Source organism: Macaca thibetana, chromosome 19 (assembly GCF_024542745.1).
Source record: "Macaca thibetana thibetana isolate TM-01 chromosome 19, ASM2454274v1, whole genome shotgun sequence".
Classification (NCBI taxonomy): Eukaryota; Metazoa; Chordata; class Mammalia; order Primates; family Cercopithecidae; genus Macaca; species Macaca thibetana.
This window is the reverse complement of record NC_065596.1, coordinates 38,491,091-38,512,107: the sequence shown is the minus strand read 5'-3', so window position 1 is coordinate 38,512,107 and position 21,017 is coordinate 38,491,091. Positions and strand designations below refer to the sequence as shown.

General features: G+C 49.0%; 4 protein-coding genes across 9 annotated transcripts in view; 1 reads left to right on the top strand and 3 right to left on the bottom strand.

The window, feature by feature from the left end:
• Positions 1–1,088, bottom strand: part of ZNF544 (zinc finger protein 544) — a 34,671-nt gene extending 33,583 nt beyond the window's left edge. The window contains exons 1-2 of one of the 3 annotated variants that reach the window (XM_050768583.1): positions 1,051–1,088; positions 462–560 (exon numbers count right to left, since the gene is read on the bottom strand). The gene's annotated coding sequence lies outside the window, so the exon portion shown is untranslated. The remainder of the gene's footprint in view (positions 1–461; positions 561–1,050) is intronic. The other 2 variants (XM_050768582.1, XM_050768581.1) reach the window with 2 other exon arrangements.
• Positions 1–21,017, bottom strand: part of ERVK3-1 (endogenous retrovirus group K3 member 1) — a 226,536-nt gene that overhangs the window by 70,823 nt on the left and 134,696 nt on the right. Inside the window, exon 1 of one of the 2 annotated variants that reach the window (XM_050768701.1) lies at positions 15,594–15,603. The exons of the other annotated variant lie outside the window; for it this stretch is intronic. The gene's annotated coding sequence lies outside the window, so the exon portion shown is untranslated. Of the gene's footprint in view, positions 1–15,593; positions 15,604–21,017 lie in introns of those variants that run through there. 2 annotated transcript variants of the gene reach the window in all.
• The window catches only part of ZSCAN18 (zinc finger and SCAN domain containing 18), a 407,087-nt gene that overhangs the window by 253,677 nt on the left and 132,393 nt on the right, over positions 1–21,017 (top strand). The gene's annotated exons all lie outside the window — the stretch shown is intronic.
• The window catches only part of ZNF274 (zinc finger protein 274), a 31,915-nt gene continuing 29,392 nt past the window's right edge, over positions 18,495–21,017 (bottom strand). For 2 of the 3 annotated variants that reach the window (XM_050768598.1, XM_050768600.1), the window contains 2 exons: positions 20,359–20,485; positions 18,495–19,890 (listed from right to left, as the gene is read on the bottom strand). In XM_050768598.1, the coding sequence (XP_050624555.1) occupies positions 18,908–19,890; positions 20,359–20,485 (1,110 nt within the window). In that variant the 3' untranslated portion in view covers positions 18,495–18,907. The remainder of the gene's footprint in view (positions 19,891–20,358; positions 20,486–21,017) is intronic. The other variant, XM_050768599.1, reaches the window with a different exon arrangement.

Sequence of the window (21,017 nt, the reverse complement as noted above, 5' to 3'; positions counted from 1 at the left end):
CATGCTCCTCAACTCCCATGCAGAGACTGACCAGGAATTCCACAACTTGCCTGCACTGTGACTTCTATCCTGGCTCCACGCTGGAAACAGAAACACAGTCTTCCTCCACTCCTTCCTGTCTTTTGGCATCCCTCCTTAAACGGAGTCATTTCCACAATCAGATGTTTCCCTGCTCCCTTAGACTCTGAAATCCAACCCCATGCCTTCCTCATTAGCACTGCCTTGTATGGTCCCCATCAAATATCACCCAACACAAATGCAACCCCGATCCCTCACTTACAGGCGTTACATACACATCCCATCCTGTTCACCTCTGTAGTCTCTCACTGGGGTGCACCAGCAGCGCTTAACCACTGCAGGCCCCCAACACCCCAGTTACCCCTGCCCTGCCAGGACTGGCCTTAATCTTCTCTTCACTTGAAAAATACACACGTTCTCTTCAAGGTTCAAGCTTCACGTACCATTGGAAGAAAATGTGTCCACGTCTGGAGCTGGGATGACCTCTGGGGTCCAATAGGCGCCACCTGGTGCCGCTGTACCAGGAGGCTCTTGGCTGCCACCTGTGGATAAGCCGCAGAAGATGAGCTAAGGGAGGCAAAAGGAGCCGGGAGAGGCCCACTGGGTCGGCAGCCCCAGAGCTCCATACTCCGGCCTGAATCTCCAGCCCCTGCAGCCCTCGACCCAGGCCCCTTCTGTCGGGAGGGCCCACCCAGTCCTACCCCCTGCCCGGACCTGCGAGGGGGCCCGGCCTTATCAGTTCCCTCCCAGCTCTGTAGCAAGAGAGCCTCCCAACAAGCTCAGACCCAGCCGGGCGCTGCGGCAGGGGAAATCTGACTGGACTGGTCTTCCCTGTCCCTGAGGCCGGAGAGATCCCGATCCCATCAGGCCCCTGCCCTTGCCCGGCCTCGCCGCATGAGGGACTCCCGCAGGCCCTGCTCGTTTCTCCGGCACGCCCAGGTCACTTGGGGCGGCTCTGGCCTGGTCCTGCGCTCGGGCCGCACCCGGCTAACAGTGAAACCTCCGCGCCAACCTTGAGGGGGCCAGACTCACCTGTACGCACCGGGCAATGGCGCTGCTTCCGGTGGCCGGCGGACGTGCCTGCGCTCCGCGCAACGAACAACTCCCAGAATTCCGCGCCGCGGCCGTTGCTCCCACAGGTATATTCATTGCCGGCGGGAGCTTGCGGTCCCGCGGCGGCGAGACGAGCTTTTTCCTGTGTTCGCGACTAGCATTGTGGCTTAGGGAGTTGCTTCCCGCGGCTCTGCTCCTTGGTGCGCCTGTGCCCTCCACCTTGAACGGGCCACGCTGGTTCTCATCCAGCAACCGAAGCCGAGACTGTGGAGGCGGCGCCCGGCGTCCAGGGCGGGACTAGCGCCTGATGGGACTCGGCGCTGTCATCTCCTCAGGGGCCTTGCCGGCGCCTTGGCCTGCTGGGGTGAGAGACGAAGACTGCGCCATGAGAACGGTCCGAGGCCGTTAACCGGGAGCCCAGGGGCAAGGGCGCCCGCCACCATCTGCGCCTGTGGCAGGGACTCGGGGACAGCCTGGGCGTGGGGTCGCGTCCTAGTGACAGAAACAAGCCCCGGGTGTGCCCACTTGGAGCATTCCGTGTGGAAGCTGGAAGCACGCTAACTGGAGGCGGCGATTCGTCCTAGGTGATTGCTCAGTCGAGCCTATTTGGCTTTCTGTGGTAGCTCCTAAGTGGGACAGGGAAAAAAATAGGGAGGCTGGCAGTTAGTGACCAAGTTCTGTTTCGTACCTATTGCTGCAGAAGTTGTGGGTCAGAGTTCTGTTACTATAAATGGTCTCATGTTCAGTCTCAGTGCTGTGGGCTTCAGTGTCTGAGACCCACCACCTGCTGACCCGTCCTGGCTCTTCAATGAGGGAGACCACAGGAAACTTTCCTACGAATGCCAGATAGGCGGGAACCACTGTGGCTCAGGCATCCTCAGCTCCTGGACTGTGTTTTTGTGTTTGGGGTGCATCTGTGACTAACCTTCCTTGGCTTGACTGTCTTGTGCCTGACCTTGTCAATAGCTTTACCCAACAGTCGTCACCTTTTTACTTGCTTGTTTTCATACCTGGCTAGCACGATCCCGCAATTTTTAGATTCTTCCAGGAAATCTAGAATCTGACTCCCTAAGGGGGGATCTTGATGGATTCTAAGCTAATCGGAATGGACTCAAGCCTCTTGCTGTGTGAATTAGGCAAGGGTATTCTGGCCAAGGAGAAATAAGGCTGCTAGGGGTTTCCTGGGAAGGCTCCCTCAGTCTTTTTTTTTTTTTGTGAGACGGAGACTCCCTCTGTCCCCCAGGCTGGAGTGCAGTGGTGCGATCTCAGCTCACTGCAGGCTCTGCCTCCCGGGTTCACACCTTTCTCCTGCCTCAGCCTCCTGAGTAGCTGGGACTACAGGCGCCCGCCACCACGCCCGGTTAATTTTTTGTATTTTTAGTAGAGACGGGGTTTCATTCCGTTAGCCAGGATGATCTCGATCTCCTGACCTTGTGATCCACTGAGGCAGGAGAATTGCATGAACCTGGGAGGCGGAGCTTGCAGTGAGCTGAGATCACACCACTGCATTCCAGCCCAGGCTACAAAGCGAGACTCTGTCTCAAAAAAAAAAAAAAAGAAAGAAAGAAAATTTCAAACATACAAAAGTAGAGAGAATAGTGTAATGAAACCCCATGTTTCACCCATGCATCAATCACCCTCAACTAGTTTCATTGACTGTCAGCATTCTGCCTTTTACTCTATCCCTACCTGCTCCCAGTTCCCAGGGTTATTTTGAAGCAAATCCTAGACACATCATTTCATCCATAAATACTTAAGAATTTAAGAATGTATGTCTAGGGCCAGGCGCTGTGGCTCACGCCTGTAATCCCAACACTTTGGGAGGCCGGGGCGGGTGGATCACGAGGTCAGGAGATCAAGATCATCCTGTCTAACAGAAACCCTGTCTCCATTAAAAATACAAAAAATTAGCTGGGCGTGGTGGCGGGCATCTGTAGTCCCAGCTACTCGGGAGGCTAAGGGAGGAGAATGGTGTGAACCTGGGAGGTGGAGCTTGCAGTGAGCCAAGACACTCCAGCCTGGGTGACAGAGCGAGACTCTGTCTCAAAAAAAAAAAAAAAAAAAAAAAAAAAAAAAAAAGAATATCTCTAAAAGACAATGCTTTTTTCTAGAGTGGGCAAATCCAAAGACACAGAGTGTTGTCAGGGCCTAGGGAAGATTGAGGAGAAATTCCAGTCAATGGGAATTTGAGAAACTGGCTTCTTTCTGGGGTAATGAAAATGTTCTAAAATTTATTGTAGTGATGGTTGTAAAACTGTGAGTGTATTAAACCATGTACATTTTAAGTGGGCGAATGGTATGTGAATTACATCTCAAGCTGTTTAAAAATCAACACCAAGACCTATTAGAAAAAAAAAAGATATAATGGGAAAAAAGAATGACTTTTTTTTTTTTTTTTTTAGACAAAGTCTCACTGTGTCGCCCAGGCTGGAGTGCAGTTGCCAGTCACGATCTTGGCTCACTGCAACCTCTGCCTCCCGGGTTCAGGCAATTCTTCTGCCTCAGCCTCCTGAGTAGCTGGGATTACAGGCACGCACCACCATGCTTGGTTAATTTTTGTATTTTTAGTAGAGACGGGATTTCGCCATATTGGTCAGGCTGGTCTTGAACTCCTGACCTTGTGATCCGCCCACCTTGGCCTCCCAAAGTGCTGGGATTACAGGCATGAGCCACCACACCCGGCAAAAGAATGATTTTTTAAAATAACTACACAATCATTAATTCACCTATAATGTTAGGAATAGTTTCTTAATATTATAAAATATTCAGTGTTAAAGTTACCCCAATTGTGTCTTTTTTTATATTTTACTTACTCAAATTAGGATATGAACAAAGTTCATACCTTGCATTTGGTTAATATGTACTGACGTCTCATGTGGATGTCTTCCACATGTGATTTTTCATTTTATTTCCATTTATTTGTGTTTTGTTTTGTTTTGTTTTGTTTTGAGACGGAGTCTTGCCCTATCACCCAGGCTGGAGTGCAATGGCGCAATCTCAGCTCACTGCAACCTCCGCCTCCCTGGTCAAGCGATTCCCCTACCCCAGCCTCCCAAGTACTGGGATTACAGGCTTGGGCCACTGCACCCAGCCTCAGGAGGCTGGAGCAGGAGAATCGCTTGACCAGGGAGGCGGAGGTTGCAGTGAGCCAAGATCGCACCTGCACTCCAGTCTGGGTGATAGGGTGAGACTCCATCTCAAAACAGAAGTATGAACTTTGTTCATATCCTAATTCAAATAAGTAAAATATAAAAAAGACACAAATGGGGTAATTTAAACACTGAATATGGATTCAGCCATATGTGGATTTTTAACATATTGAATGTGTTTTAATTCATTTCAGTGAATAACTTAATTCTCCACTTGACCCAACCTTGGTCAAGAGGAGCTCCTTCAAGCTTGCTCCTATGTCCTTGTGACATGACCCCAGTACTCTTTGATAGCTTCTTTGCTTTCTGGTATGGGCATTCTGCAAATGTCCTGCTTCAGCCCTGGAATCTGTTATTTCCCTGAGGAGCCTGGTTCTTTTTAGTGGGAAATGTGTTTCAGAGACCACAATCTGTGTACTAGAATGACTCATTATTACTAGCGTAGCCATTATAGACTTCTTCAATGTAAAATTACTTTTTTTTTTTTTTTTTTTTGAGACTGACTCTGGCTCTGTCACCCAGGCTGGAGTGCAGTGGCCGGATCTCAGCTCACTGCAAGCTCCGCCTCCCGGGTTTAGGCCATTCTCCTGCCTCAGCCTCCGGAGTAGCTGGGACCACAGGCGCCCGCCACCTCACCCGGCTAGTTTTTTGTATTTTTTAGTAGAGACGGGGTTTCACCGTGTTAGCCAGGATGGTCTCGATCTCCTGACCTTGTGATCCGCCCGTCTCAGCCTCCCAAAGTGCTGGGATTACAGGCTTGAGCCACCGCGCCCGGCTTGTAAAATTACTTTTTAAGAAAATATATATTTTGGATTTATCCTGATATTTCTAATGAGATTTAGGATTATAGTGATTTAATTTTTTTTTCTTTTTTTTTGAGACGGAGTTTCACTCTTGTTGCCCAGGCTGGAGTGCAATGGTGCGATCTCGGCTCACTGCAACCTCTGCCTCCCAGGTTCAAGCGATTCCCCTGCCTCAGCCTCCCAAGTAACTAGGACTATAAGCCCGCATCACCACGCCCAGCTAATTTTTTGTATTTTAGTAGAGTTGGAGTTTCACCATTTTGGCCAGGATGGTCTCAATCTCCTGACCTCATTATCCGCCTGCCTTGGCCTCCCAAAGTGTCTGGATTACAGGTGTGAGCCACCACGCAGGGCTGCAAACATACTTTAATATGGCAAAACAATCACATACATCATGCATTTTTCACTTTGTAGCATGCTTATGTCTTACAGAATCTGCCGTGGTCTCACGTGGAAAAATGTTTAATAAGAATTTCAATATTACATTTCTGTCTACTGTTTCCATGTCTGTATCAATAATGCATTCGTTTGAGGAACAACTTTCTCCACATCAGTGTTTATATTATTATTTTTTTTTTTTTTTTTTTTTTTTGAGATGGAGTCTCGCGCTGTCGCCCAGGCTGGAGTGCAGTGGCCGGATCTCAGCTCACTGCAAGCTCCACCTCCCGGGTTTGCGCCATTCTCCTGCCTCAGCCTCCCGAGTAGCTGGGACTACAGGCGCCCACCACTTCGCCCGGCTATTTTTTGTATTTTTTAGTAGAGACGGGGTTTCACTGTGTTAGCCAGGATGGTCTCGATCTCCTGACCTCGTGATCCGCCCGTCTCGGCCTCCCAAAGTGCTGGGATTACATATATTATTCATTTTTAGGCTTGGTGCTTAAGCTTAGTGATTGCCTTTTGTAGGATTGTGTCATAAGAGCAAAGAATGACCATATATTGTTACATTAAAAATGTTACCTTTGGCCGGGGGCACGGTGGCTTATGCCTGTAATTCCAGCACGTTGAGAGGCTGAGGCAGGTGAATCACCTGAGGTCAGGAGTTCAAGACCAGCCTGGCCAACATGGCAAAACCCTGTCTCTACTAAAAATACAAAAACTAGCTGGGTGTGGTGGCAGGCACCTGTAATCCCAGCTACTCAGGAGGCTGAAACAGGAGAATGGCTTGAGCCTAGGAGGTGGAGGTTGCAGTGAGCCGAGATGGTGCCACTGCACTCCTCTAGCCTGCCTCTGTCTCAAAAAAGAAAAAAAAAAAAAAAGTTACTTTTACCTTGATGTCCAAATAAAGGGGAAGAAAATATTTTTAATGTTATGGCTGGGCACAATGCCTCACACCTGTAACCCCAGCACTTTGGGAGGCTGAGGTTGGAGAATCACTTGAGACCAAGAGGTTGAGGCTGCAGGGAGTGATGATCCTGCCACTACACTCTAGCCTGGATGACAGAGCGAAACCCTGTCTCAATTTAAAAAGTTCATTCACCAGGTGTGGTCACTCACGCCTGTAATCCCAGCACTTTGGGAGGCCGAGGCAGGCGGATCACAAGGTCAGGAGATTGAGACCATCCTGGCGAACATGGTGAAACCCCGTCTCTACTAAAAATACAAAAAATTAACCGGACGTGGTGGCGGGCACCTGTAGTCCCAGCTACTCGGGAGGCTGAGGCAGGAGAATGGCGTGAACCTGGGAAGCGGAGCTTGCAGTGAGCTGAGATCCTGCCACTGCACTCCAGCCTGGGCAACAGAGCAAGACTCCATCTCAAAACTAAAATAAAATAAAAAGTTCATTAACAGTTTGATTCAAGAATGAGTTATCTGGTGCCTGACATGACTAGAATGCTGCCTGGAAGGACTTTCTGCACTGATTATATGTATACACTTTCTCTCTATTATGAATTATCTGGTGTTCCATAGGTCAGATAGTCTCCTGAAGGCTTTTTCACATTTAGACATTCATGTTGGTTTTTGACTATATGAATTTTTTGATGCACACACAAGAAGGTAAGAATTCTGTCTGAAAGTTTTTCCACATTGACTACATTTATAGGCTTCTCTCCAGAATGAGTTCTTTGCTGTTCAGTAAGGTGAGAATTCTTGCCGCAGGATTTTCCACACTGGTGACATTCATGAGGTTTCTCTCTAGTGTGAAATCTCTGATGCCAAATAAGTAATCAGCTACAGCTGATTTGTCACACTCAGGACACTCCCAGTTTCTCTGCGGTATGATTTATCTGATGAGCAACAAGTGAGAACTGTAATTGAAGCATTTCCAACACTGATTACAGTTATGAAGCTTCTCTCCAGTATGAGTTATTTTATGTGCAACAAACCCAGAGCTGTATAGAAAGATTTGCTACCTTGACTACATTCATAAGGCTTCTCTCCATTACACTTTCCTTGATGCAAATTAAAATCAAGGATGTCACTGAAAGATTTCTCACATTGATTACCATGGAATTGTTTTTCTTCAGTGTGAGTTTTCTATTGCCCAATTAGATAAGATCTCCTGCTGAAAGCTCTCTGATGTTCCTGATGTTCCCAGAGTCTCCAGTATGAGTTATGCAATGTCTAACAAGGTGGGAGCACCAGGCTGAAAAACTTTCCACATTGATTACATTAATAAATTTTCTATCTAATAAGTTGTGATGTGCAAGTAGGTGAGAGTTCCATCAAAATGATTTACCATGTTGAATACATCCATGGGGTTTCTGTCCAGGAGCAGTCCTCCCCCTTTGAGAAAGACAAGAGCTGTAAAAGAAGTTTTTCTCACATTTATTATAATCATATGAATTATTTTATCTTTTTTTTTTTTTTTGAGGCGGCGGAGTCCCGCTGTGTCACCCAGCCTGCAGTGCAGTGGCACGATCACAGCTCACTGCAAGCTCTGCCTCCAGGGTTCATGCCACTCTCCCACCTCAGCCTCTGGAGTAGATGGGAAAACAGGCGCCTGCCACCACGCCTGGCTAATTTTGTTCTTGTATTTTTAGTAGAGACGGAGTTTCACCGTGTTAGCTAGGATGGTCTTAATCTCCTGACCTCGTGATCCGCCCACCTCGGCCTCCCAAAGTGCTGAGATTACAGGCGTGAGCCACCGCGCCTGGCCAAATTATTTTATCTTTTAAGACTCTCTGGTATACAGTTAGGGATATACTGGGGGTTGTTTTTTGTTTTTTCCTTTTGGCCAATAGATCTAGTGTTGTTAAAGTTGTCTATATTTACTATAGTTATAAAATTTTCCTCCTGTATGACTTTTCTTGTGAATATTAAAGGGTAAAACATGGCAGAAATAAAGATTATTGTTGGCATGCTTGTACAGTTTATCTTTTGTTTGCTTTCTTATTAGTTGATTAAGGTGAAACTCTGACAGAAAGTTGGTGCACACTCATTTTTGCACAATTTTTCACTTCCATACTTTTTTTTTTTTTTGAGACGGAGTCTCGTTCTGTTGCCCAGGCTGGAGTGCAGTGGCGTCATCTCAGCTCACTGCAACCTCTGCCTCCCAGGTTCAAGCGATTCTCATGCCGCAGCCTCCTGAGTAGCTGGGATTATGGGCGTGTGCTACCACGCCCAGCTAATTTTTGTACTTTTAGTAGAGACGGGGTTTCACTATGTTGATCAGGCTGGTCTCGAACCCCTGACCTCATGATCCGCCCGCCTCGGCCTCCCAAAGTGCTGGGATTACAGGCATGAGTCACCGTGCCTGGCCATAATTTTTCTAATGATTATTGAAATAAACTTTTCAAGCTTTTATTCTGTGAGCCAGGTTTATGGAAATATTATAATATGAATTATCGGCCGGGCGCGGTGGCTCAAGCCTGTAATCCCAGCACTTTGGGAGGCCGAGACGGGTGGATCACGAGGTCAGGAGATGGAGACCATCCTGGCTAATACGGTGAAACCCCGTCTCTACTAAAAAATACAAAAAACTAGCCGGGAGAGGTGGCAGGCGCCTGTAGTCCCAGCTACTCGGGAGGCTGAGGCAGGAGAATGGCGTGAACCTGGGAGGCGGAGCTTGCAGTGAGCTGAGATCCGGCCACTGCACTCCAGCCTGGGCGACAGAGCGAGACTCTGTCTCAAAAAAAAAAAAAAAAAAAAAAAAAAAAGAGAGAGAGAATCACTTGAAACCAGGAGTTCAAGACCAAACTGGCCAACACGGCAAAACCCCTCTCTACTAAAAGTACAATAATCAGCCAGGCGTGGAGGTGCATGCCTGTAATCCCAGCGACTCAGGAGGGTGAGGCACGAGAATCGCTTGAACTCAGGAGGCGGAGGTTGCAGTGAGCCGAGATTGCACCACTGCACTCCAGCCTGGGTGACAGAACAAGACTCTGTCTCGAAAAAAAAAAATTCTTTTTATGTAAATTATGTATGTCTAGTCTTCCTTTATGAATAGATATGAGTTTTTTGTCTTGCTTAAAAAAGCATTGCAAGCCATAGATTTTATGTTTATGTAGTCTTCTCAATTTTCTTTTGCACTTTTTAAAACATGCAAAGCTGGCCAGGTGCGGTGGCTCAAGCCTGTAATCCCAGCACTTGAGGAAGCTGAGGCAGGTGGATCACTTGAGGCCAGGAGTTTGAGTACAGCATGGCCAACATGGTGAGACCCTGTCTCTATTAAAAATACAAAATACAGACGGGGTCTCACCATGTTGTAAAATACAAAAATTAGGGCATTATGTAATTAGGGCAAATTGTAAAAATACAAAAATTAGGGCATTATGGCACGTGCCTATAATCCCAGCTACTAGTGGGGCTGAGTGGGGAGAATTGCTTGAACTTGGGAGGCAGAGGTTGCAGTGAGCTAAGATCACGCCACTGCATTCTAGCCTGGGTGACAGAGCAAGACTCCATCTCAAAATATAAAAAATTTGTTAAAAACACACAAATCATTAGTCTATTAGGAATTACTTTTGTTTGAGGTCTGATGCAGGCATCAGCTTACCAGGAGAGCTAGAATTCTCCCAAAATCACTTTTCAAATAAGCTATCATTTTTCTTCTACACATCCATTTATCAATACTTACAATAACACCACTCTGTAGCAGGGCGTGGTGGCAGACACCTGTAATACCAACTACTCGGGACACTGAGGCAGGAGAATCGCTTGAATCCGGGAGGCAGAGGTTGCGGTGAGCCGAGATCGTGCCATTGCACTCCAGCCTGGGAGACGGAGTGAGACTCTGTGTCAAAATAATAATAATAATAATAATAATAGGCCGGGCGCGGTGGCTCAAGCCTGTAATCCCAGCACTTTGGGAGGCTGAGACGGGCGGATCATGAGGTCAGGAGATCAAGACCATCCTGGCTAACACGGTGAAACCCCGTCTCTACTAAAAAATACAAAAAACTAGCCGGGCGAGGTGGCAGGCGCCTGTAGTCCCAGCTACTCGGGAGGCTGAGGCAGGAGAATGGCGAAAACCCGGGAGGCGGAGCTTGCAGTGAGCTGAGATCCGGCCACTGCACTCCAGCCTGGGCGACAGAGCCAGACTCTGTCTCAAAAAAAAAAAAAAAAAAAAAAATAATAATAATATCATTCGGTTGAGATTATAATGGCATTTTAATATCAAGCAAGGCCAGTTCTTTGACTATTATTTTGATTATAATTTTCTTGACTGTCATAAGCGTTTATTTTTCCTTTTGATCTTTTAAATCATTTTCTTTTTTTTTTTTTGTGTGACGGAGTCTCGCTATGTGGCCCAGGCTGGAGTGCAGTGGCGCCATCTGGGCTCACTGCATGCTCCACCTCCCGGGTTCATGCCATTCTCCTGCCTCAGCCTCCTGAGCTGATGGGACTACATGCGCCCACCACTGCGCCTGGCTAATTTTTTGTATTTTCAGTAGAGACGGGGTTTCACCGTGTTAGCCAGGATGGTCTCCATCTCCTGACCTCGTGACCCGCCCGCCTCAGCCTTCCAAAATGCTGGGATTACAGGCGTGAGCCACCGTGCCCAGCCTGAAGCATTCTTGCATTCCTGAAGCAAACTGAGTTTGAATATACTGTCATCCTTTTGATAAATTGTTGAGTTTGATTTTTTTTTTTTTTTTTTTTTTTTTTTTTGAGACAGAGTCTCATTCTTGTCGCCCAGGCTGGAGTGCAGTGGCTCCATCTGGGCTCACTGCAACCTCCACCTCCCGGGTTCAAGCAATTCTCCTGCCTCGGCTACCTGAGTAGCTGGGATTACAGGCACCCACCACCACACCCAGCTAATTTTTGTACTTTTAATAGAGATGGGGTTTCACCATGTTGGCCAGGCTGGTCTCAAACTCTTCATCTCAGGTGATCCGTCCGCCTTGCCTCCCAGAGTGCTGGGGTTACAGGCGTGAGCCACCGCGCCTGGCCCTTTTTTTTTTTTTTTTTTTTTTTTTTTTTAGACAGAGTGTTGCTCCATCACCTAGGCTGGAGTGCAGTGGCCCGATCTCAGCTCACTGCAACCTCTGCCTCCCAGGTTCAAGCAATTCTCCTGTCTCAGTCCACTGAGTAGGTGTGATTACAGGCGCCTGCCACCACACTTGGTTAATCTTCGTATTTTTAGTAGAGATGGGGTTTTGCCATGTTGGCCAGGCTTATCTCCAACTCCTGACCTCAGGTAATCCACCCGTGCCTCAGCCTACAGGCATGAGCCACTGTGCCCGACCCAATGTTTGCTCTTTCATCCCTCTGAAATTGAACTTTCTGTGTGGTATTATGGAGGTCTGACTTAATTTTCTTCCCGACAACTATATACTCTCCCAGCACATTTTGTGAACATTCCCTCTTTTCTGGATAACTTGAAAATGGCTGCTTTATCATATGCCACAAATGCCATCTCTACATAGCGTTGTTGCATTGATCTGTCTCTGCTCCAGGGTCACAGTTTTAATTACTTCAGCTTAACAATACACACTTTCATTTTGGTAAGACATGCCCTACATTGTTCTTCCTGTTCAAAATTGCCTTAACTTTTCCCATTTTCCCTTGTAGATGATGATGATGATGATGATGATGATGATGATGATTTTGAGATGGAGACTCACTCCTTGTCCAGCCTGGAGTGCAGTGGCATGATCTCAGATCAGTGCAACATCTGCCTCCTGTATTCAAGGGATTTTCCTGCCTCAGGATTCTGGGTAGCTGGGACTACAGGCGTGCCTGGCTAATGTTTGTATATTTGGTAGAGAACGGATTTCTCCAGGTTGCCCAGGTTGTTCTCGAACTCCTGACCTCAACGGATCCACCCACCTCCCATCTCGGATCACTGCAAGCTCCGCCTCCCGGGTTCATGCCATTCTCCCGCCTCAGCCTCCTGAGTAGCTGGGACTACAGGCGCCCGCCACCACGCCCCGCTAATTTTTTGTATTTTTAGTAGAGGCGTGGTTTCACCGTGTTAGCCAGGATGTTCTCGATTTCCTGATCTCATGATCCGCCCACCTCGGCCTCCCAGAGTTTTAGGATTACAGGTGTGAGCCACTGCGCTGGGCCTTTAACCAACTGTATTTAACTCACGTTTATTTTGGCAAATAAATAACCAAAAGGCCCCACCCCCACCCCTCTTTTTTTGAGACAAGGTCTCCCTCTGCTGGTCAGGCTGGAGTGCAGAGGTTCAACCATAGCTTACTGCAGCATCCAACTCCTAGGTTCAAGCGATCCTCCCAAGGAGCTGGGACTACAGGTGTGTGCCACCATGCCCAGCTTTTTTTCTTTCTTTTTTCCCAGATATGCGGTCTTGCTATGTTGCCCAGGCTGGTCTGGAACTCCTGGACTCAAGCGATTCACCCGTCTAGGCCTCCCAAAGTGCTGTGATTACAGGCCTGACCCACAGCACCCGACCCGAATGACCCCTTTTAAATCAGTTTATAAATTTTGAATTTTAACGCATAGATTTTAAAAAATTATTCAGCAGGCCGGGTGCGGTGGCTCACGCCTGTAATCCCAGCACTTTGGGAGGCCGAGGTGGGTGGATCACGAGATCAGGAGATCAAGACCATCCCGGCTAACACGGTGAAACCCCGTCTCTACTAAAAATGCAAAAAATGGCCGGGCGCGGTGGCTCAAGCCTGTAATCCCAGCACTTTGGGAGGCCGAGACGGGCGGATCACGAGGTCAGGAGATCGAGACCATCCTGGCTAACACGGTGAAACCCCGTCTCTACTAAAAAATACAAAAAACTAGCCGGGCGAGGTGGCGGGCGCCTGTAGTCCCAGCTACTCGGGAGGCTAAGGCAGGAGAATGGCGTGAACCCGGGAGGCGGAGCTTGCAGTGAGCCGAGATGGCGTCACTGCACTCCAGCCTCGGCGACAGAGCGAGACTCCTTCTCAAAAAAATAAAAAATAATAAAAATTATTAGTCAGTAAATAAGACTGAGGGTCCTGGATATGGCAAAACACAAACTGGTGTGGTAAGCATCTCGATATTACCCCTGCTGGGAGTGCCTGGAGATGCGTGGTCTCGGCGGAGCTACTCACATTTCTTTCAAGTTTCTGCTCAGGACACAGCTGGAGTCCCCCAGCACCCCTGCCATCATCACCACTACCACAGCTGAGTGATGCGCCGCCTGACCCTTCACCAAGAGTCCGTGGCCAGGCCAGGCCGGGCATCTAGGATGGGAAGGTGCTGGGCCATTCCCAAGTGGGGAACGGGATGCTTCTCACCTGTGATTGACGGGCAGGCCAGCACAGCGCTTGTGCGCCTGAGCCTGATGAGGAGACCCCGGCCGGGCCTGGCGGTTGCACAGACCAACCTCCCTAGGGCCCCAAACCCCTGGGAGCCTGCGACCACCCAGCTCCAGTCTGGGCTCTCACTGTTACTGGAAAGAGAGTCCCGATCCAGACTTCAAGAGAGGGTTTGTGGCCCTTACGCAAGAAAGAATTCAAGTCCAGTCCATAAAGTGAAAGCAAGTTTATTAGGAAAGTAAAGGAATAAAGAATGGCTACTCCATAGACAGAGCAGCCCTGAGGACTGCTGGTTGCCCATTTTTATGGCTATTTCTTGATGATATGCTAAACAACGGGTGGATAATTCACGCCTCCCCTTTTGAGATCATATAGGGTAACTTCCTGACGTTGCCATGGCATTTGTAAACTGTCATGGCGCTGGTGGAAGGGTAGCAATGAGGACGACCACAGGTCACTCTCATCGCTATATTGGTTTTGGTGGGTTTTGGGCGGCTTCTTTATTGCAAGCTGCTTTATCAGCAAGGTTTGTATGACCTGTATCTTGTACTGACCTCCTATCTCATCCTGGGACTAAGAATGCCTTAACTTACTGGGAATGTAGCCCAACCGGTCTTAGCCTTAGTTTACCAAGCCCCTGTTCAAGATGGAATTGCTCTGGTTCAAACGCACCTGACACTACCCTCCAGGCGGAAGACGGGGTCCCCAGGGGGCAGGCGGGCCTCCACAGATCCGGGGCCATTCATCTTCGCAGGGCCGCAGCCAGCCGCGGGGCGCCCTGCTCCCAGGTGTAGCCAAAATGGCCCTGAGTCTGTTTCCACCAGGCCGGGGCGGGGCGCGAAGAGGCGCAAGCCGCTGATTGGGCCAGGCACAGGCACACGCAAGAAGCGGTTTGGAGGAGGCAAGAATCTAGTTGGGCAAGACAAGGAACTAACCGGGCAGGCGAGACGCTGATTGGATGAGGCAGGTTGCTTATTTAGCAAAGCATGACTCTTACTGGGCATCGTGTGTCGCCGCTAGGTCGTAGCGGTGCGATGATTAGGTAGGTCAGTTCGGGCGGGCCGCGCGCGCGGGCTTTGGGGACTTGTCGTTTCTGGCCTCCAGCGCGAAGCGGTGCGGTGATTGGGTAGGTCAGTTCGGGCGGGCAGAGCGCGCGGGCTTTGGGGACTTGTCGTTTCTGGCCTCCAGCGTGAAGCGGTGCGGTGATTGGGTAGGTCAGTTCGGGCGGGCAGAGCGCGCGGGCTTTGGGGACTTGTCGTTTCTGGCCTCCAGCGTGAAGCGGTGCGGTGATTGGGTAGGTCAGTTCGGGCGGGCCGCGCGCGCGGGCTTTGGGGACTTGTCGTTTCTGGCCTCCAGCGTGAAGCGGTGCGGTGATTGGGTAGGTCAGTTCGGGCGGGCAGAGCGCGCGGGCTTTGGGGAGTTGTGGTTTCTGGCCTCCAGCGTGAAGCGGTGCGGTGATTGGGTAGGTCAGTTCGGGCGGGCAGAGCGCGCGGGCTTTGGGGAGTTGTGGTTTCTGGCCTCCAGCGTGAAGCGGTGCGGTGATTGGGTAGGTCAGTTCATGCGGGCAGAGCGCGCGGGCTTTGAGGACTTGTCGTTTCCGGCCTCCAGCGTGAAGCGGTGCGGTGATTGGGTAGGTCAGTTCAGGCGGGCAGAGCGCGCGGGCTTTGGGGACTTGTCGTTTCCGGCCTCCAGCGTGAAGCGGTGCGGTGATTGGGTAGGTCAGTTAGGAAGGGCCGAGCGCGCGGGCTTTGGGGACTTGTCGTTTCCGGCCTCCAGCGTGAAGCCGACTGTGGGCTCTGGAAAGTCGGCGGTTGTGTGCACTGGTGCTTGAAGCTTAGCGGGGCGACGCTTGGGGAGAGAGGCAGAACCAGCCTCCTAGAGCTGTGGGCTCGGCTGGGTCGCGACTCCGCCATTAACCACCCCCCCCCCCCCCCCAACAATCCCTCCGCCAACGTCCCCCTCGCTTGTCGTCCTCCCTCGGGCCCTGGTCAGCCTCCCCCGGGCCTGCAATCTTTGACGCACTTCGAGGCGGAGACCTGGCCTTGGAAAGCACCCGGGGAGCCCCTCTGTAGCCTGTGCAACTAGGATGGACCCTCCTCGCTCGGACCCATGCTGGCCATGCTGAATAGCCCCGCAAATTCTCACAGCAGTGACAGGGAATCGCGAGCTGTGAGGGAAAGGCAAAATCATTTCGCACAGCATCAAATACCACAACCCTGAGTGTGGTTTTACACCCTAAGAAAGAAAGATCACACTATTGGAGGATAACTTTTGTGTGGTGCAAATGTCAGTGATTTTGTTTATGTTTTTGGATGCACTGTAGTCCACTGAGGCATTTTATTTGTAAGCATTACACCCCTAGAAAAAGAATCCCAGGATTTTCCCTCTTGTGTATTTTTGTCTTGATGCTTCGTGGTCCATGATGCCAGCTGAAGTCAGTACAATGAAACCAAATTGGCGGGATGAGAGCAGATTATTCTGCCGTTTTTCTAGAACTTTGAGTACATCAAATCTGGGGCTGATCATTCCACACTTGTTTAACCTGCCTGTGAGGTTCACAACAATTTCCCCAGTTCTGTGATCATCAGTGATGTCAAATTTACCAATGTAACCATACTTGATCATCACAATTAGAAACCGGAGAATGTCTTTGGAGCACCGCCTAATAAGAATCTGTCTTTTTTTTTTTTTTTCTGAGATGGAGTCTCGCTCTGTCGCCCAGGCTGGAGTGCAGTGGCGCGATCTCGGCTCACTGCAAGCTCCGCCTCCCGGGTTCACGCCATTCTCCTGCCTCAGCCTCCCGAGTAGCTGGGATTACAGGCACCCGCCACCATGCCTGGCTAATTTTTTTTATTTAGTAGAGACGGGGGTTCACTCTATTAGCCAGGATGGTCTTGATCACCTGACCTCGTGATCCGCCCTCCTCGGCCTCCCAAAGTGCTGGTTTTACAGGCTTGAGCCAGGGCGCCCGGCCCCTTCATGTACCTTTCCACTGGTGTACTGGATATATGGAACGTGGACCCTCCAGGCATTAATCCTCTTTCTGACAATCACAGACCCAGTGAGGAGCAGAGTCAGGATTTAAACCACATCTAATACTTGTGTCTAGTGTGTCAGCTCCCACACGTGCAGTCTCTCTCCCTGCCTTCCTCTTCCTGTCTTGTAAGTACAGGTGGGGATACACAGTATTTAAAGGTAAATGCTGGCATACTTGTAGACCTTCTTATCCAGAGTTGGCCACTACACTCTCCTGCCTTTCCTAACCTTGCTACTCTCCCTTCAAGAGATGGAGTTTAACCCCCTTCCCCCTGAATCTGGCTGGCCTTAGTGACTGGCTTGTAAAGGATAGACTGTCCTAGGGTGACACCATGTGACCTAGGCTGGGTCAGAAAAAGCCATGCTGTTTCTGCCTAATTCTGTTGGAACCCTGGCTCTTTGGATGAGAGAACCCAACACAACTGAACTCAGCCTTAGAGCCACCTCAAGCCCAGGTGCCAGCCATGAGATGAGCCATTCCATACCTTGGAATGGACCCACTGGCCTTGTACCTTGTAGTCCCAATTAGCTCTCCCATACCCTAGTATGTTCTCCCCCTCTTTCCTACTCCTGGGTCCCTTATTTTCCCAGACCCAGCTCAAACCATCACCTCAGTTCCTGAAGCCATCACTAAAGCTTTGGACTCACACCTCCGTCTAGGATTTGGAATCTGGGAATTTTGAGTTTACCAGGTTCTAATCTCAAGGGTCCTATTCTTTGGTTCATTCTTGAGAGGTGATATTGTAGAGTTCTGAACAGCTGAGGAAGCTGTTTTTACCAACTAAGATCCCTGGGCAAGTTCTTCAACTGTGTATGTTCTCAAAGAAGCAACATGTGCCATATTAAAGTGCTGAAATGACTAGAAGCAACATAGCAGCCACAAGGCCCATGCCCAATGTGTGAATGGCAATAGGGTTGCTGGTGTACCACTGTCATTCTCCAGGCACATGGGCTCAAGGTCCTGTCTCCAAGGGTTTTTCATTTCTGCAGAGAAAGGAGGTACTCTCACCCTAGATGGCATGACTGTACCTCACCCTTGTCGGCAAGACCCAAGGGTTCTAAAGAAGCTATGCAGAGTAGCACTCAACCAGTGTCTTGAACCTAAGTATTTTTGGTCCAGAGTTTTATGTTTTTAAGTGTTACACAGAACTCAAGAGCAAAGGTGGAGCCTAGAACAAGGAATGGAGCGGGTCATATACTATGGGCTATGTGACCTGGAGAAAGAATGTGAACTGTGGGCAAACACATGCTCTAGTACTGCCGGTGTCTTTTTGCTTAAGTGATGGGCTCCTGGCCAGAGCAGTTGCCTTCCTTGTGATAGTCTCTCAGGAAAAACGGAAACACAAACCAAATGAAGCTACGCATGGTGGTGCATGCCTGTAGTCCCAGCTGCTTGAAAGGCTGAGCCAGGAGGATCCTTTGAGCCCAGGTGTTTGAGGCTACAGTAAGCTATGATTCTACCTCTGCACTCTAGCCTGGGTGACAGAGCGAGATTCTGTGTCAAAAAAACAAAAGAAACATGAATATTCCCGGGAAGCCCCACACTTGCCTGGGGTTTCCAGCCCTTTGGGTTTAAGTTTTCCTTACCTCCACCTAACCATGTCATGACAACCCCCTAAGGAATAGAAAGATCTAGTCATCCCAACTCACATAGTATCTTGTGCCCAAGGTGCTGCAGCCTTGCACAGAATCTTCTAGAACTATCTGATAATCTCCCTCCTTGTGTTTTAATGTTCCTTAAATATTAATCATTACTATAGAGATATTTAAGTAGGCAGGAAATACGCAGGTTCTACACAGAAATAGATCAATAGTTTATTTATCCACACTATCTTTTAATCTTTAATTCATATACATAAATACTGTGGTACTGTGGATATATCAGTGCAGATTATTAATTACCTGGCTTTTTAAAAGTTATTATATAACATTTTAGATTTTATTAATCTCACTTTTAATGACTAAATGAGTGAACAAACAATATCAAGTGAATGGGAAATCTTTTTTCCAACTAATGTTAATAACTCTTCACTCATTTTATTTATTCATTATGTGCTGGGCAGTCTCCTCAGTTGTCCTTTGGTTTTGGGAATGTCCTCACTCAATGCTTCCCTTTCACATTCAGTTCTGATTCACAAGCAGGCCTGTGCACGTTATATTGTAGGGTCAAGCTGAAAAGACAAAGTTTCTTCAACTGGATTGAGAGCTATGAGGTAGGCTGTTTCTTCTTTCGCTTTGTCCTATTGTGGGTTCTCTGGTGCCCGATAAGGTGTGAGCTCTGGGTGAAGGCCTTTCCACATTTGTTGCATGCATATGGGCGCTCCCCGGTGTGAGTCCTCTGATGTCTGATGAGGTGGGAGCTCTGGCGGAAGGCTTTTCCACAGTCCTGACACTTGTAGGGCTTAGCTCCAGTGTGAGTCCTCAGGTGCTGGGAGATGGCTGAGCGATCATTGAAGGTCCTCCCACACTCCTGACATTCAAATGGTCTCTCTCCAGAATGAACTCTCTGATGCTGTGTAAGGGAAGAGCTCTGAACAAATCCTTTCCCACAGGCTTGACACACATAGGGCCTCTCTCCTGTATGAATTTTCTTATGCACAGAAAAGTATCTTGGGTTCCGGAATATTTTACCACATTCACTACATCGGCAAACTTGGCTCCCCTTGTGAATTCTTATAAATGTAATCTGTTTAGCACTCCGACTGAAGGTTTTCCTGCAACCATTGCCTTCCTTGGCCTTTTGCCTTTCATAGCTCTTCTGATGAATTTTTACACGTGAATTATGTTTCATGCTTTTAACTTGTGAGTCACATTTGCGCAATTGTTTTCTAGGAGGAATTTTCTGGAGCAAAACTTGGTTTGTGTTAAGAGCACCATTGTTTACCTGGGACTCAACGCTGTTAATTTTCTGGAGCGAAACTTGGTTTGTGTCAAGAGTACCACTGTTTGCCTGGGACTCATGGTTGTCAAAGTGCTTCTTCTGAGGAAAGTCTTTTTCCTGAGCAGACTCCACCTGCTTCAACACTGTTTCTTGGACTTCCTGGACTCCACCCTGCAAGGTATCTTCTAATGTAGAGGACAAGGCACAATCCCTTGAGGATTCTTGCACTTTCAGGCTGGGGGCTGGTTCTTCCTGAGGAATGTCAGAATTTGGAGCTAACTCTTTATTTTCCAATGTAGTCTCCCACCCTGAAAAAAATAAACAAAAGATGTGGATACATCAGGGAGATGTGCTGGGATGGGTCTGAGAGCATGAAATGCATAATTAAATTCAAAAGTCAGGATTTTTTTTTCCAAGTAGAGTCATGCAACCTGGAGAGAGACTGAAAAGCAATGAAGCAGCAGGGAGGGGAGCACTGACCTTGGTGAACAAGGGACAGAAAGGGTAGGGAGTATCCTCTGAGCTCTTCGAGTTCCTGTTCTCTTATACTCCCTCAGGAGATAGATAGCAAATCACTCCACTGGACCTAAGGCTGCTTCTGGCCAACCAATGCCCCCACCCCTGTAAGTCTACAGTTCCACTTAACAGACCCTGGACGGAGCAAGGGCCCCTTGAGGGAATGCCCAGTGTGGAGTCCAGAGAAGGTAAACACCCCTGACTTGGGGTTCCTGTGGCCTACCAGCCCTGAGGTGGGTGAAGAGGGGGCACGGCCTTACCCACAGAGACCAGGTGCCCAAAGGTCTCCAGCATCACATCGCGGTACTCAGTCCTCTGTGTCGGGCCCAGAAGCCCCCACTCTTCCCGGCTGAAGTCCACAGCCACATCCTGGAAGGTAACTGGCTCCTGTAACATCACACGTGTGTCTATGCTCAGCAAGAGTGTCAGACGGTTCTCAATGAGGGCAGAAGAAAGGCCAGCTGGGAGGTTCTGACAGAGCTCACTGTGCTAGGGACTCTCTTGCTTTGGGGATTTGCTCAGAGACACCAACCCAGGGCCCACAACAGTTCTACTGGGTCCAAACCAGGGTCTGGGTCTCAGGCTGGGAGGCAGAGCCCTTGCTTCATAAAGAGCTCCAAGTGCAACAAGCAAACAACTCCATCCTAACGGCTCTATCCAGCTTGCCCAGTGCTGAAATCTTCCCACTGCAGAGGGTTCTCCAACTATTAATACTGTCTTCCCACTTGGTGGAAATGACAACCAAGCCCCTGCCTTTGTCGACAGGGCTGACCTGGGGGAGGGCAGCCACCTTGGCACAGCCATGACTAGTCCTTTCTTGGGAATTGACCAGGACTTTAGGAAGAAGAGGTTCCCCCAACCCTGCTTTACCAGGATCTGAGGCATTTTGCTTACATGGGGCAGAATCTGCCTAAGAAGA